The 18,409-nt window shown below is 38.8% G+C and overlaps 1 protein-coding gene across 5 annotated transcripts in view; it reads right to left on the minus strand.

The window, feature by feature from the left end:
- Positions 1–18,409, minus strand: part of LOC124155433 (calcium/calmodulin-dependent 3',5'-cyclic nucleotide phosphodiesterase 1-like) — a 423,875-nt gene that overhangs the window by 93,006 nt on the left and 312,460 nt on the right. For all 5 annotated transcript variants that reach the window (XM_046529242.1, XM_046529243.1, XM_046529245.1 and 2 more), the window contains exon 3: positions 11,981–12,320. In XM_046529242.1, coding sequence (XP_046385198.1) covers positions 11,981–12,320 — 340 coding nt within the window. The remainder of the gene's footprint in view (positions 1–11,980; positions 12,321–18,409) is intronic.

Genomic DNA, 18,409 nt, shown 5'->3' on the forward strand with positions numbered 1-18,409 from the left:
CACCAGTCGAGGACACTAGCCAGGGAGGAGGAGGCGGCCGACGGACACGACACCACCGCATCCCTGAGCACAACCATCGCGGACTCCACGCCAGACTGACCATCCACCCTGACTCCGTCCCGGCTTCGGCCGACCCACGGAGGAATATATATATAAAATGAGCGCAAGATGGAACGTTCCCTCCTCCACAACCCCCACCCTCCAAAACGATTAATCCTTTTCTTTCTCTCCCACCCTCTCTGTCCATCTTCCCCATCCTCCCCGACTGGCTGGCGTCTCCCCCAAGACGATTGTGACATTGGTCATCTTGCGCGGGGGCAGAGACACACTCTCAGGGTGGCTCTCACGTGACCTTTGCCCCGCGTCATGCGAATCCTCTCGGATAGCGTGACCGAATCCAGTGGATGTTGCCACACTCTTCCTCGAGCCTCAGAGAAAAAGCTTCCTTCACTCACCCGCGACTGTTCTGCCTCATATCTAGGGGTTGGATCGATTGAGGGTTGCGCCATCGGTAATTGAAACGCAGGGATCAGAACGAAATGATAACAGGATCGATTTAGCATTTTTATCCAGTAAGCAATGATTGGAATGACCACCATTTCAAGGGACGGATAAATGGTTAAATGGGAACCAAAATGAAGTCGGATGACCACCATTATTCAAGTCAGTTGCGCGTTCTCACATGTATTTAGAATGAGGGTCACGTGCCATGGCATTTCCGATAATCTAGAAGAAAAATAAAGACCTCATCAAATAGAGAGAGGATTCGTAGTATAAGCCTGACGGTTCGTGAACCTTTAGAAGGGTTAACGAATACAACCTTCGCATTCTTCGAACACCATGAAAATAAATCTTATTTGTTACAATGTTAATATCATATCACATCTTCTACTCTTTGGCAATACTACCATAAAGCACTGCAACCTGGATAATATCGCCGCGAAACTCTAAATAGCCTCTGCGCCTCAAAATTAAGCGTATATTCGAACAACTTTACTTATAAATGATATTTTTTTCTATTCCTTAGATTCGGTACCATTCAGCCTATCAAATGTTATATCCCTATATTTTTTCGCCTGTAAATGATTAAAATGACCTCTTCTGAATTTTTAAAATTTGCAATCGGAATTGAAATGTTCACCTAATATTCTGTAGATTAATAATTAGGATAACTTTATTGTTTGGCAGACATCTCAGGCAATCTTTAATATCTTAATTAATAATGTAACTGGTATTAGAGTAAACATATTTAGTAAAGAAATAGTCGGCTAAAATATAGCGATATCTGTAAGACTACGTCAGGAAAAGGATAAATTAAAATGTACAAATTAAAAATTATGAAAGTTAAATGAATACTTAAGGCAGTAACTAGTTTTGGAAGTAAATCCGTTTTTATAATCTTTGATATGTTTATTCATTTACAAAATATTTGTGGAACGAATAATAAACGTTTCAATTTCCATCAAGGAAGCGTGACTGTAGAATTGGATAATATTTTTATTGAGGGGATATTCTTGGGCGATGGAACATTGATTTTTCTATCGTTCGGGAATTACGTCATCAAACCGCGGCCTCTCCCCTTGGGTATGAATATAAGATCGAATGATTCTATTTGAAACCTTAAGAGTCAATTTGCGAAATGTAAGAGTTTCGAGTACTTTAACACAATCCACTACCACTGAGATTATTTTCGCTAGCCTTTCCTAATACGAAACCTCTATTTGATTTTATGCCGACACAGAAAGGAATGTAAAGGGATGAAAATTTCGAATAAAAACACTGCGACCTCTTAAGAGAGACCATGGAAACAAAACTGCCGCATCATTTATTAATATAACCTTATGCAGGCAACACTTTTACGGAGATCAGTGCCGGCCATTTTGTTATGTATCGACGATGAATATCATAAGATAGTGATGAAATCAGATTGTAATAAATTTAAAAGAAATGTTGTACTAATATATTAACGATCTCTTCAAATTCCCGTGCTACAAAAGAGTCAGTTTCCAACATCCTTCATGAACGGTACTCTCTGTGGCTAGGCAGCCAGCTCCAGCCTGTGTCGCACGGTCGAAAAATCGATCTTAAATTCGGCATCGCAGACAATCCATTCGAATCGCACTCAACTGGCTCATTTGTGAATGTGGTGTAAATAAATAATTAAAAATAGGTAATTTGGACACCCTTTTTATACAATATAACACAAACACCGACGACAAAGAGGCCCCAATTTGTATCGCATCGGTGACATATGTAACAACTAAGTCATAAAAGTTAATGAGAGTTAACAAAAATTACTTTTAAATTTAGAATTATGAATTTTTGTCACGGAGGCTTCCGCGGTGATTAAAGCGATGATTGGTTTCCGGGTTCATTCCTCGTCGGCTCACTTTTAGTGGACGACAGAAGACGGGAACTTTAACGCGCCAGAAACTGTCCTTCACCAAAAATGAGTCGACGCGGAATGAACCAGGAAACCAATCATCTATGAAATTTTAGGTTTATTTCATCACAGAAAACGGCGAACCATTAGTTATAATGCACTGAATTTCGAAAATAAACCTATACGGGCAATTTTTGCAAAAGTTTTTTGAAACTTTGAGGCCTTTATTTTGGACTTGGCCTCATTGCGTGTAACTGTTTATAGAGTGTGTGCGTGTACATATACCAACAACAAGGTATCCTTAGCAGGACCTCTCCACCCTTACGAAGAATCCAAGGTTGACGACCAGGAAGCCTTAGTTTGGGTCCCTGCAATCCCCGCAAAAGATCTTGTTTTGGTTACACGTATGCATGAGTTGGTGTATACATATATCTACACGTATTTCTAAAAAATTTGGCTATTCCAGTTGAGAGGTTTGTTCCCTCTGGTGAAAATCTTCCTCTCCCTGCACGCTAACAGTGTTTAATTTCTGCAACGTGGACGAGCATTTGGAGATATTATACGGCCATTTGAGCTTTTACACCCGCTATTTTGTTAAAAGATATTACTAACCTACGAAAACTTCTATGCGTGAATACACGCACTAATATGTAGACAACAATTGCGTAAAGTTTCAGCTACCGTAATCAAAGAAATTTTTTAAGTTTGGCCTGCTTCTTTCGATTTCAGCTGATTGACTGAGTGACGGTTTCGGAATCAAATACAGACGAAAAAACCCAACTCCGGCAAAAGACCCTGACGACGATGGCGGAGTTAGCGATTGAAAAGACGGCAACAGAAGACCTGATCCAGCTAGAGACCCTTGAAATTTATCTCATCTGCAAGAATAATTAATGCTTGTGTTACGCTTTTATCGATGTTTGTAAAATTATTGCAATCAAGACTACTTCGGTATCATTAAATATTTTTACACCTACTCTCGCCTTTGTCACAGTATATTCTTAGAAAATGAAGTAAACAGGTAGAAAAAACAAGCTAACAAAAACCCGTTTTAAAGGTTTTTCTGGCATTTTTTTAAATTCCAGCCCTTTGAGATTAAATTTACTCGTTGATTGAGTTAACGTTTCAAATATCATGTTTACGAAACACAATTCGACCTCCTACGAATGTATTGATCACTGAAAGCTGCTCGAGAGAGAAGAAAAGCCCCTCGAGCCTTAACGTTTGGTTGGAGCCAATCAAGACACCCACTGAGCGGCGGTGCTTTGAGGACCAATTTTCGAATTACCATAATTAATTCGAGAATGATTTAACATGAGCACCCTTCGGCCATCAAAAAAGATTCTTTTCCATAATCTACTTAACGCAATTACTTTTGAATTGGCACCCATACCACCATCCTTCCTAATGATACTCGGTCGAAGAAAAGTCCCCGATCGCCCTGCTCATTTGATTGCCGACTTGTTTTCGCAACAAGTCCCCGGCCGATTGGGGTTCCCCTCGTCCGCGACAGCGTCGCCGTCGTCGGTCTATTTTTGGAGGAAATCGGGCGGGCGACCCACCCAGCCCACCTTAGGGTCGACCCGAAAAGAGGATTATCGAAAATGAATAGCTGAGGGTGGGGGGAGAAGGAGGAGGGGTGGGGTGGCTGACGTCCCCGGCTGCTGTGACGTCGACCTGAAATTGCGCCCTCGAGCGAATTCATTTATTGAAAAAATGGGAAAGTTACGCACGCGATGACGTCATAGAGAAATATATTTAATGATTTAAGTTTCTTCCCGTATCTTCGGGGTGCATTGACGGGTGACCATTTATTTTGGAGACCACTCATTACATACATTATACACCAAGAAAAAAATACAAATATAGTAGTTGAAAGCATTGACGAGAAAGCAAATAATGGAGTCATAAGAAGAATTATCTGCGTTTACATTAAACTTTTGCATTAAGATTTGGAGTTCTCACTAAGCAAAAGAAATTTAAACATACAACCTTCGCTATCTTTTACCCTGTTTGTGTGAGGATATAATTGCGAAGTTACTCGGGTAAATTAAGAGAATGGTAACACCATCGATGGATAAATTATCCTGGCTTTATATTTCATCATCATCATCATTAGTCAACTATCTTAATATTAGTGCGACACGTGTCTCCATTGCTCTCTCCTATCCGCTAGCCTTTTCATAGTGACGTAATCCATTTATTTATTTTACATCCTTAATAACCTGATATATGTAACTAATTCGGGGCCGTCCCTCGCCCTTATCCCTTCCACGATCCTTTCACATCATGCCTCATCAAATGTCTAACTAAATTGTCCCGTCCTCTCCTTCAAAAGAGACTTTATTTTTAGTTATAGGAAAAAAGGAATTGAAACAACTGGCCGTTAACCATGATACTTATTGTTAGTTGTACCGAAGTATAACTAAGTATCATGCTTAATTAATCTAAAATATTTTCTTTATAAAATGTATTTCATAGAATAAAGCACGTGAAATTTGATTACTTAAAGCATTTTTCAATGATAATTAGCACAAGAAAGAAGAATCCGGATATTAAAAATATTCAAATATCGAGGATCATATTGAGTCCTATATATTTTCCTGAAGCCATTTATAATCGGCAATGCAACAGATAAATTTCTACTTTTGAACAAGAGTTCCGGCGTTCGATGAAAACATTTTTTCTTTATTTGAGATAGTCACGCAACGCTTGTGCTCGGATAGGTGCGCAACTGCAGCAAGTAATGGAAATGGCATCCTATATCCATATGAGAGAGTTAAGTACCTGGGAGGTGCAACAAATCAAATCTATCGTGGGATACACGTGTTATAAATATTTGTGGCAAGGCCCAGAAAAATCTAGGGTTCGTCAACCGTGTCGTGGGAAGATTTTCGTGTGAAAAAGTTAGGGAGAGTTGCTATTTTTGCACTCGTCCGGCCGCACCTTGAATATGCATCGAGTAAATGGGATCCGACGCAGACGTGACCTTAATAAAATACAAAGGAAAGCTGTGCGATACACAAAAACCTGCTAAGAGCGTACATGTAGCGTTACGTAGAAGTCAAACAATTTAGGCTGGGAGCCGCTAGACATTCAGAGACTGCGCGCTAGGCTCAGATTGCTGGAGCAATTGAGAATTAATATCTTTCAGAGTGATACAGAGATCATAATCATAGATTCCCACTATAATTCCAGAAACGATAAATTTAGTGAGATGTTTTGACAAACGAATAAGTTTTTTTTTAATTCGTTTTCCCCCGGACTTTAATTACTGCTGGGCGGAACTTCAAATGCGCATTTCCTTTTCATCTGTAAACAGTTGGTGCTCACCACACGCCCATTGAGGAGGGTTGCGAGGCAGTATGTAGATGTAGAAGAGCCTCTTTAGCGATTTGAATTGAATGCGTGCCTTCTTGACGCTAAGTTCCTCGAAAGGGCTCTAAACAATCCGGAGAAGTTTGAAAAGCGGATGGTAGCGAGGTACAAAGAGGTCAGTAAAACCGCATTTTAATATCCCACCGAGTTCCCTCGACCTTGGAACTTCCAAACGTAGTCCGTCGACAACCTTCTACACCCCCTTCCACTACTCTCGGCATCCTTCCTTCGTCCTCATCTGCACCACCTGCACCACTGCTCTCTCTCTCTCAGCTTTCAACTCCTGAAGCGCTTTTAAATTACCTCCAAAGGCGCGTTCTTTATCCATCGATCGCTTTGAGAGCAATTTCTCTGGTGGGGTGGATCGAATAATTGGAGGTTGAAGAGGGCTCAGAGCCAATTTATGACGTACGGACAAAAATGGGAAAAACAAAAGATATTTTACACAATGGCGTTTTAACCCATTCCTGCCCACGCACAGAAGCAGTTGAAAACTGGAGGTGATTTTTATTTATGCAAGATTTTTACTTATTGAAAAGGCTAAAACACTGTTTTATACGTTAAACTTATCAAAAACATTTTTAATTTAACCATATCTTGACTTGACGATTGGTGGACTAATTATTTGAATTTTACTTTAAATAATCGTTTATCAGAGAAAGAGGCATAAATTATTATATCGTAATACACGAGGATAGATGTTTTATTCGTTCATTTTGACGTGGCAAACTATTATAATTTCCACAGGATCTATAATTCAACTGATAAAAAGCTTATTGAGTTAAAAATTAGTTATTTTCGGTAAAAACACATGGTTATTTAAAAACAATCTGTTCTATGAATAATTTACTCTTTTATTAGTGAATACAATGAAACAAGTTGTCTAACATATTTCATCCAGATGAGCTATTTTTGACGCTAAACAATTTTTTTGTAGAGTTCGTACCACCATGGCCTCTTGAGCCAAAAAGAGGAGGAAGGAAATGAAAGCATGAGCAAGGAATGGAATGTAAATTGCTTTTAGAGTTAGTTTTATCGGCTGTGCATGTTCCAAGATAAGAGTTTTCTCAGACGACGCGAAAAATATACTTCGTTTAATGTCGTGCGATGGTAGACGTCATTACGGGAAGAAAAAAAGAAAATAGGAATGTATAAAAGGAGGTTTAAAATATCATTCTTTACTCGTACTATCAGGGATAACAACAGTGCCTTCATAAATAAAATTAATGAATTCAGTGGCTAGGACGAATCGTTGGATGATTTTATTTTTCCATTGTTCTAAGCTTGCATAAACTTACTCTAGGGATTTCTAACCATTCGCAAGTTTTAAATTTGCGGGAATGACCACGAACTTTTTATTATCATGCGTAATACTTTTATGACCGTGAGGTGTGCTTGTGTGTATCTTCTAGCATGCGGTCTTCTTCCGCGAAACACCCTAAGGGTGGCTCGCAGGGTATCATGTAGATTTAGGTTTCCTTAAAGATTCAAGGCTAGTGCCCTCATGTTCCTTGCTACATGCCTCATGAGACGGTTTTCGAATTAGCATGTAGGTGTAGAGAACCATCTGCTGGGATGGACATGTCTGTGGGGAGCAAACCCCTTCATTTCCTCCCTCTAAGCGGGGCAAACACCACCAGCATCCCTGGAAGGGCAGTTATTAATTCGCTGATCACTGCCGACCTCTCTCTGCGGTGAAGGGGGCTCACCGCACCCCTTCCCCACCCTCTCCCCCCCTTTGGCCTTGGTTACCGGGGCGGCTGACACTCTCTCTCTCTCCTTCCCTCACCAGGGCTGAGGTCAGAAGGGGGCGGGGGGGTCAGGGACACGAGGGGACCTTTACTACGGTCAACAGAGAGTGAAGTGGAAGCCAACGCGTGGGAGACTCAAGGACGGAGTTGGGAGACTTATGGAATACTTATATCGGATAAGTGATCCGATAAAAAACGGTGTCCATAAAGGTTAAAAATAAAATTCGAGGATCACTTTAGTTTTCAACCCCAAAGTTAATAAAAATTCTGTTTAAAAACATGCTTCAGAGTGATTTTGGGGTTTTGGTTGAACGCAATATTAAAAATAATAGTTGAAATATAATAAGTTGTAGGATACAACTATTAGAAACTGAAGCACAAATGATGATCGCATTACAGTACGAAACGGTGTTTTAATATTACCCACGACCAAAACTCCATAACCTTTCGGAAGCAAAAAAGTGGCCAAGAAAAAAAATTACATCACTACGGTTTTGAAAGGACTATTTAGATGTTTTACCAGCTGATTTTTGCGTGTAATAGATTATCGAAGACATCACATTTCACACAAATGAGTAAGTGAAATAGCTATCATTAAAGTTCAATATTTTCTCCTGGTTACGGTAGCTTTACATGGTGCATGCATAGGCTCACATTTAGAAAACAATTTTTTTTTTTTTTAATAATAATAATAATAATAATAATATTTATTGCAGAGATTAGAAATTTTACAAAAATTGATAACATTAATCAAAGATGAAATGTCATTTACAAGAAATACAATGTGAAAAAAAAGTCTAGGTCCCGCTAAGCCTTTCAAGGCTTGTCAGCATTGAAAGGTTTAGCGGGAAGGCTAAGACCTCCTTGAGCTCACTATTAATTCTTGATGGAATATTAGATTTTGGATCAGAGACGATATTTCAAGTAAGGTACTTGACTGACATAGCTGCAATAACCAAAGATAGTTGAAAACAGGAACTTTCATTTAAATCTAGAATAACTTAATGACTATAATAATAAAATCTAGAAAAACAAAATAACTTTCATTTAAATCTGGAAGAAGAATCATTTGATACGCACTAACTTAAGAATGATTTTCGCAATATTTGACAATATTTTTTAGAAAATTGTGCTCATGGGCCTTTAACGTTTAACAGCTAAAAATAACTGCAAACATTCCGGAAGATCGACTTTTAAATATTTACTGTCATATTCGGTACATTCATCCCATTTATACATATCAGATATACCGAGTAAACAAGTATATGGCATTTGTTAGGGTACATCCCTTGTTAGCGGGGGTTCTGTGTGTTGTGGTAGAGACGGTGGGAGGAGACGAGGTTGGCTAGTTGGGTGGTCAAAGGGAGGTGGTAGCCACAGCATGCGGAAAGGACGGGAGAACTTTGCTGGCTACTTAGCGAGAGGAGAAAAGTTGGCCTCGGGTGCGGATGCACCTTCAACGCCACCGACGACTTCGAATGTCGACTGCGGGTGCCCAGTAAAAGCGTCCCACTACTTGGAATAGATACCTACCATTTTTAAAGTTGGCTCCTTAATTCTCACGTCCCTCTCAAAACTATTGCATTGCATTTAAAAAGAGAATAAATAAATAATTTACGAAGTGATTTGGTGGAACATTAACTTGCACACTGACATAATTAGGCAATTCGCAAAAATTAAGTAGGGTAGTCGATGATGAGCAACGTAAAAATACGATATGACAAAAAGGAATTTATTTTGTATTTTTGAAAGAATTAGAATTTATAACTTAAAAATGGGCGATGTAATGTAATCCGATCGAGTTCAAACTATTTATGGGAAGTAAAGAGGGAAAACAGTGGGCTTTTAATATCTGTGGTAGATCGATGTCGGAAAGAAATGTATTTCGTTCAAACCAATTATGAATGTAGTACTGGGAAAAATGTATTCCAATCAAGTGAGCTCGCCGCATTAGGTCCACATGTATCGATTTGCTTTCTGATGGTATATTAGGCAATATTCTGTTCAAAAATTCAAACAAGTCTCTTCTTCTTCCCCTTTCAACCGTATACGCTAGAACCTATGGATGAATTAGCATAGAGCTCCACAGGATATGCATCGCGCGCTTTCATTTTTGTAGACAACAGTTTCGCCAGCATAGTAGATGGTTTAATCAGGTCGATGAAGCGCAGCGAGTTCGTATTGCCCATCTGTTATACACATTCGTTTGAGCCAGGCGTCTTTTCATTGGTACATGTAGGAGGCTGGAGACAATACACAATAATGTATTCCGGCAAGAAATGAACCACCTTTAAGAGATTAAATGCAGTATAATGGCGAAGGTAAAAACTTTTCCCTTATTTTTAACTTCAAATAGCGGGAAAATACCTTCCATAAGGTTCCTAAACAATAGTTCACTTCGAAATAAATGTAATTTTTTGCATATACATACATAATTGAAGAGCTTTCCCAGCTAAAAAAATATTTCAGTCATTAAGATACTACATAAAAAAGCTTGAACAGCTCCCGCACAACTTAGCATCAACCAGCCCTATGACACTCCCTATCCCACTCCATTGGGAACCCATGGTCTTTTATTGAAGTCGTTTCCTCAACCTGCCGCACGTTTGCCGGGGCGGCGCCACGTATTCTGGAGGGCAAGCATTAGCGGGCAAGTCCATCTCCTTATCGTTGAGTGCGTGCTACAGGTGAGTGGAAATGGTGATTTTTGTAATTAATTAAGATTTAGTTTTAATTTATTTTCGTATGTTAGTTTTCTGCATTATTTCCTTATTGTCCTACATTAATATTTCGTGGATATATATTGTAGATTTACTGAAAAAAGGAAAATGCCGTGGACGTGTGTGGTACCGCGTTGCACCACCGGTTATGGCCACAAGACTTCGGGGATTTCGCTTTTTAGAGTCCCCAAGGCTCCTGAGAAGCGATGAAATAGCTGTACGATTCCTTTTTTTGGTGTGCCAAAGCTCCAAAATTTATACGTATTTTAAATTACAGGTTTTGCTGTTCCAAGTGGTCAATGTCATTCACAGTGGAGGAATGAAGTAACACTGAGAAAATGCAAGATGTACGACGGCTCTCATAATTCTCTCTTACTAAATTGAATCTATTTTAATATAAATGTTAAATTTTGTGTACTTAAAATTTATTTTTAATGAAGTTATTTTGCATTGATTGTATAAATAATTTCAGTTTCAATAGAATTGTGTAATCATTCTGGAAATTTAGATTTGATGTGTGTGTACATTATATACGTTGGAAAAATGTTAAACGTTTTCATTCTTAATACCTCTTTCAATGATTTCTTTTAATGCAGCTGTTATCGATGGTGCAACTCTCATGAAAAGTACATTTACTGCGTATTAGCCTGTGGTTTTTGTCGTATACTTATCTTATTTTTGGGAGGGATAATATTTCAGATTTTCCAGTACCTATAATTGATCAGACATCCGCAAATCCCTCGGATTATATCCATTGTACTGTTTTCGTGGAAGTTAATTCGGAAATTATTTGCAAAATCTCTTTCGTTCTTATCTTTCAGATGGTATTTTACTTCCTTAAATATCAACTTATTCCTTTGGTGAGTAGACAAGCATCGTTATATAATAGTCTTTAACGGTAATAATACTACTTCCGGAAATTATTTACCCTGTTCAAAGCTTAAATATGCGTATTCTATACCCACAAAACGTCCCTGGGATAGAAACTTGTTTTTTAGGTTTGCTGTGTACTGCCTTATTATTATCACTCGATCGAGACTCAGGAGAGTAAAAACATTAACATATGTCACTTCATAAGAAGTATTTCACTTCGGCCTTGGTAAAAAGCCGTTTGCGTTTCTGATATTATATTTGTAAATAGTGTTTGAAAGCAAGGAATAACATCTATATTCTCATAAGGCCGCGGAAACGTGCCGATGGGCTCAGAGGCAATGGTGCGTACGTTGCTTCTATGACAACTTATGTTGACGTTTACCACAAGATAGTTATAAATAATTATTTCCTTAAAAATACATTTCCTCACTAAATAAGGTTTTAACTGCTGACAATCTTTCGTTATGGGTGCAACTGATTGTAATACAAAGGTATGGAAGCAGACGAAGCTGAAATCCAACGCCTTCCATTTGATTAATACTCACGTTTTCAAGGCATGTTTCGCTATAAGATGTTAAGTGCATATGAAATTGTTAACTAGTAACCACTGTCGATGTGTTTATCTTCATTTCGCCATTAATTAGTTCATAATTACTGAAGTATCGAATACAGATACGCAGGGAACTTGCCCTTCGGGATAGGTGGCGCCCCTACCGGCCTAAACGGGAAACGGCTTCATTAAATGACCATGCCTGGACGGAGAGTTTCCAGACCTTCTCATATTCTAAGACCGTGGCATCAACTTAGCAAAATCCATTGATAAATGGGTGGGTACGTTGGTATATGCGTGTGTGTGTGTTTTGGTGTGTACTCACTGGATGGCGGCCTTGTCACATGCCTCCGGTGAGTCCACGGAGGGCAGTTCCTCCGGCCTGAGCAGCTCCACCGCCCCCGAGGAGGCCGTCTCCCTGCCACCCCCGTCTGCCGCCGCCTCCTCCTCCTCCGGCACCGCCCCCGCCCTGGCGAGGGGTGGCGCGTGGGGCGGCGGCACCCGCGACATCATCGGGGGCGGAGGAGCGGGAGCGGGCTGGGCACTGCCCCCGGGGGCGGGAGTCGCCCCCGCTCCACCCCCGGCCGCCGCCTCCCCGCCGCCGCGCCCCTTCCTCGTCCCGCGCCGCAGGATTGTGAAGGACCCCTGAGTGGTCGGAGCAGCACCTTCAATCAAGCAGAACATGAAATCATAAAAAAAAGGTGTTACTTACAGGAAGTGTACACTAATGATATTAATTTGATCTTTACCAAAAATTAGGCACAAGAATTCGTGTGATATGGTGCTTGGACGAACGACCGACACCTGAGGTCATTCGCGCGAAGTGGCAAGGGTGGAGAGATACCACACACCGGAATTAGCCTCGAAAATCATCGAAAGGCTCCAAGGGGATCATCGCTTAACGTCCCACCCGTGTTGCGCTTGCTGGAACATTCTCTACCACTGCCAGAGATTTGAAAACGGGCCAATAGGTAGTAAATCAAATCTCTAGCAACCACAACAACCCAGTTTTCCGTAGAAATTATTTTATCCATAGAGGAATGTTGTACTCCATGTTTTCAGGGAAGAGATAGTTGGCAGGGTTTCAGGCGGCAAGCTTCTTTGACGATGGCATACAAAAGCTGGTCCCAAGATACGATAAATTCCGCAATAGTAATGGGAATTATGTAGAAAAGTAGAGTAAAGTATGGCCTTTCAAGTGAATAAATTATTTTTGGAAAAAATTTACTTGTTTTTTTTATGTCAAAACGGTACTTACTTTAAAAACACGCCTCGTAGATTTAAAAAATCCATTATTGAATGCACAACTATTAACACTGCATAGTGGTATCGTCAGGTACATCGTATGTGTATATAATTGGTAATAGGATCAAGGAATGATGTTCAAAATAACGTTATTGTCAGGCAAATCGAATGCGGTGAATCTCCACGATTGTAGGATCAAGTAATATTTATTATGTATGGAGCAATAATATTTATTATAGTGATACACGACACATGATGTAATAGCCGTGGAGTTAAGCTGAATAATTCGAGATATGCATTTAATTAACTACCATCACCCTGAACTGCAAGAGAAGGTTCATATTCCAATTCACCAAGAAGAATGTTTCCACTCATAAAAGAAGAAGGAAAAGAAATAAAAGGAACCGTAAAAAAATACGAAATCCTGTTGGCTTATTTTTCAAGCACGACGGAGCTTGAACAAAAGGATTGAAAAAGGGATGTGGGATTCACAGGCCTTAAAAAAAGAAGAAAAGGTCATTCAAAATTCCTCCGTTTCACAGATGACATCACTTCTATGCTAGGGTTAAGAAAAACGTACGCATTCGTGAGCATGCAAAGACTGTGAGTCGAGAGGCTGAAATGTGAATATCAGTGGAATGTGAATATCAGTAGCCTCAAAAATTACGTTCTATAATGCATGCATAAGATTTTAAACTTAACATCAAAGTTAGAATTTGAGTGGGAAGACATGAAATTTGATGTATATACTTTGAATGAATCATGTCATATTTATGTGGGTTTTCATACTCACAAATTTCTGTTTCATTTTCTATAGTTAATATTTTTTAAGTTGCTTTCGATTCTTTAGTGCTTTGCGCTGAGTTGGCACCTTGGTTACAGGGAGAAAAACAAAGGACTGTTGATCCAGCAGTCGTATTGAGATGTAAATAATAACGAAAAACCATGGTGTAAAGTGATATTGAAGTTTATATAATGGCTTTGAGATATTTGATTTAAATTAAACTCCACGAATTCAATACTGTAAGTTAAAATTGAGAAACTTACCTATTCTTAAGGAACACGAGATTATTTTATTAAAATATAAAAAAGGTAAAAAGTTCAACATTTAGCTTCCATACATGCTTAAATGGGTGCGTATTAGTTAAGACTAAATTTATATCTTGGAGTACTTGGACTTGGCTCTGTATTTTTCGTAAATGACTTATTATATTGTATGATCTTAGGTTTTCCTGGCGTATCAGGTGCAGAAAAGTTTCTCGCGTAGGAATATGCAACAAAAATGTCGGGAAAAGCGCAACAGGCGTGAACCAATCAGGTTACACCTGACCATGGATGGGGAGTATATATACTTGTCAAATTTTGAATTCGGAAGATCCCCTGAGGATGAAAAGCAAGTCGCTGCACGAAACGTTGGGAGACATGGAGAACATCAACCGGTGGAAAACCCGAGAAAATTTTCTGCAACTTATTATATTTGTAAATACTATCTGTCTGATTTTTTTTATTTTATATTTCATGCAGGAATCACTTACTTTGCTAACTTTTCGTTTTTCTATTACCAGCTACAAGATTTTTTTTCATGGCAGGATTTGCGTAGACTTCACTCTCTCCTAGTTTCTGGTCTAACCGGGTGTCGTTATCCTGAGTTCCTGGCCTGTGTTCGGCGAACGAGCGCGTTTCAGATAAAGGCTAACATAAGATGTGAGTGCTGTTTGCCTGGTGTGGAATCTCATGCAGGGAGTGGCTGCCACGGTACCTCTTAGGTGTAGATGAAGATTAAGTGACTCCGGTATTAAAAATATGGTAAAATATGAGTAAGGAGTTTTGGATCGTGACTCCAGCCCTGCATTGATTCCCATCCTCTTGCGTGCATGGTGATATATTTCAAATTCCATCTGGATGTGTCGCATGGTAAAAGGGCATCCGCATTTCGCACCGTGGGGAAGAACTGTCTCAGCGGTGAACAGGTTGAAGTGGGTCAATGGGTGGGTTGGTGGGGGTGCCCATTTTTAACCGGGTGATTGATTGGTAGCCATTCTCCTTAACGACTGCTTCTGATATACACGGGCTATGCTGTTTAGATGGATTTTATAAATTTATATTATTTATCACAATTGCCCATCCATAAGTCAATGCTTCGTCTCTACTTTTTTTGATTAACACTTTGAGTGCCGGCTGCTAATTTTAAAGTTCCACTGAAAAATCAAGCCATTTTTGCTAAATTCGTACATTTTTTAAAACATTAGCATCAAAAATATATTTATATTGATGTGTATTTCGGTAAAAATGAACTTTTGTCTTCTTTATGAATGAGTTGAATAACATTTATTGCTAATTTTTAAATATATAATTTAGCAATAAAAACCTACTGTTTTTGAAAAATAAAAAAAGTTGCAACATATGATGTACCGCCATAACATGCATAATAATTTGTTTACACTCAATTTGAACTACTTAAAGCATGGAAATCATAAAAAAGCATTGTTCCAAGCAAAGCATTATAAATCCTGGATGACAAAAATGGTCACTGCACCCTCAACGAACGGTTCTTTCCGCAAAAGAATTTTCACACAATGTGGCCTAAGATAAGGATGCCGGTAGCTACAGAGGACTTTTCGTCCTCAAGACATAAAGTGAACACTTTTTCCATAGAGCAGTTGATTTTTGAAAACACAGAACCACTAAGCAGTAAACTGGAAAAGTACCACGGGCAAACATTACGGCTTCACGCATACAAAGCCAATTTAATAGAAAGACGTAATATTACGTCCATGGCAATCTTCAGAAAGATTAACAGATTCGTCCATGGCACGCAAAGTGTTAACCCGCAAAATTCTCGTGGTGTACCGGAGTTCTCAAGAATGTTCGTCTGTGTGCCACGAAAGGCAAGCGGTGGATGGCGGACCGCTCAGTTAAAACGGCAATGCACGCGGCTCGCTCAACATTAATGGCACGCGGGTTGCGTGTATTCACGGCGTCCTTCCACTGCAACCCAATACGGGTAGCCACTTCAGTTAGCCACGGTGCAAGTACCTATATGAACCTCAACAGCAGGAAAACGTGCTTACAAGCTCCAATCTATCATCTAACAAAACCCCTCTTTAAAACGTTTTTATAAAATCGCTTTGCAGTTTACCGTCTTGTCCGGGTCAAATCCTGCAACTCATTTTTAATCCACTTTCCGATTATATACCTATCTAGCTGAAATTACCAGTATAACTCAGAACAAGGTGGTAGAGAATATATCAATAACGATTTTATAACGATTTGAATTGCATCTCGAATTCATTCGGGATTTATGATTAATTGTGGGGATTAGTTTAAAACATTGCCACCAAAATCCGATTGCAGCGCTGCGACCAATAAGGAAGAAGAATGATACTAAAACTTACAAACAAATTAAGCAGAGGTGAATTAGGAAAAGGAGAAGTGTAAAAGAGTCGGAAGGAGCCAGAACGAAAACAGGAAAAAGATAAGCTAGAAGCATTTTCACGAAAATGTCAACTTTTTCTCTAAAATTAAAATTTAGGCTGGAAATATTTTATTTTGATTAATCAACAGTTAAATAATCGAATTTTATGAAATCAGTATTGGATTTGCTCAAACAACTTAGTTACTCATTTGGTGATCGTTGAATTCAAGATGGCTGCCAGAGATTTGTTATGAACTATTTCATTATAGTTTACAGAGTAATATGTATCAACAAACAACATAAGTAGTGTTCTATTGCATTGTGGATCTTGCGTAATATAGCTTTGGCAACGTTTTTGAAACAAATATCAACCTTAATACGCAATGCAAACAGATTTTAAAATACGGATATAAGTGAAAATGCAAATTTGGTAATTCCGTCACAAAAACTCTAAATTGTTTTTATTTTATCACAAATTTATAACATAGTGATTTCATTTTCTTCCTGGAAAGGTAGGTTCAGACACCCTTTAAGGTCTTAAAATTAGATTCTCTCAAAAATGCTTAATCGAGGCCACATAGCAGCGTGACGGAATTACTGTGACAGAATTACCTAAAATTAGGTAATACGAGATATGTGAGAAAAGTAATGAGACTGGCAGAATTGCGGGCGATCTGGTAAGGTTGTGAGACTATACTGAAGGTACCTGAGGATGACGCCGCTGCTTCGGAACTAGTCGTACCACGAAAATAAATTGGTAGATTAATACAAAGTTTGTTCATTTTAATTATTGAAATGAACTTCCACAAAGTTAAACCTGAGACTATAGACATCACTAAGGGTGATATCAAATCTGGAAAGTCACAGGCATAGAAGCAAGAAAACCCAAGTGAGGATAAATAGTTTTATGGGCGACCTTAAAAATGCGGTAAAATACCTTTTGATTAACGCGGTCCATTGGATTACGTTAAAGTCATAACGATGTTGAACAGAAGATGAGATAATCAATAAATAAAAGATTAACTGAACCTCAGAAATAAAGGTAAAACTAAGTGATGTAATGATCAATTAAATAAATAAATATTGTCACTATTATGTTTTCTGAATAGAAACACCTAATCACTCAAATGTATTATCAATTATTCCTGACTAAAGCCAAGCCAAGATTGCAAGGAACTTTAAGGAGCATTAGTAATTGATATTGCTCAGAATACTTAAGATCTCCTGTTTTCTGAAGTCATTAAAACATTCATTACATGGAGGGGACTTGGAGTGCCCTGGGAGTCAAACTTGCTGTTTCCCGGAAAGTTATTGTCTCCGGCAACTTTCACGCCCGCTTACGCTAACCCAATTAAGCTAGTTTCGATTTTCTTCATGCAATTCCCCTCTCAAGCGGTGTACATCTCAGTAAATGTAGCTACGAAACTATAAGTAGTACTGATTCATTTCATTCCATGCTCTAATGTTAAGTAATAATTTGTGGGAAGTTTTATGACCTACAAATAACATGTGATATAATTCTACATTCCTTTGAATAAAACATTTAAAATATATTTTTCAAACACCATAATCTTGAAAACAGATTTTTTTAGTGTTAGATGAAAAGCACCTCAAAGATGATTGAATGTTAAGGATTGGATCGAGAAAGCCATTAATGAAATCAAAGAAAAGGCATTGGGAGTGAATATCCATGGAGAAAAATAAGCATGCTAAGATTTGCCGATGGCATAGCCGTTAGAGTAGAAACAGAGGATTTGATAAAATATTCTGGTTAATATGGGTAGGGTAATGAGTAGATATCACCTGAAAATAAGCACGAAGAAAACCAGGATATTAGTATGCAGCAGAAGAGAAGAAGTCAAGACCAACATTAAAATAGGGAGGCAAAAACTGATAGAAGTGGATGAATTCTGTTATTTGGGAAGCAAGATAACTAGTGACGGTAGAAGCAAGAAAGAAATTATCAGCAGAATAGCCTAGGTGAAGAGAGCATTCCACCAAAAGAGAGACCTGCTTACAGCGGGAAACAAATATGGACGTAAAAAAACAATTTATAAGACCCTACATTAGGAGTATGCTCCTAAACGGAAGTGA

The sequence above is a fragment of the Ischnura elegans genome, chromosome 3 (assembly GCF_921293095.1).
Source record: "Ischnura elegans chromosome 3, ioIscEleg1.1, whole genome shotgun sequence".
NCBI classification, from domain to species: Eukaryota; Metazoa; Arthropoda; class Insecta; order Odonata; family Coenagrionidae; genus Ischnura; species Ischnura elegans.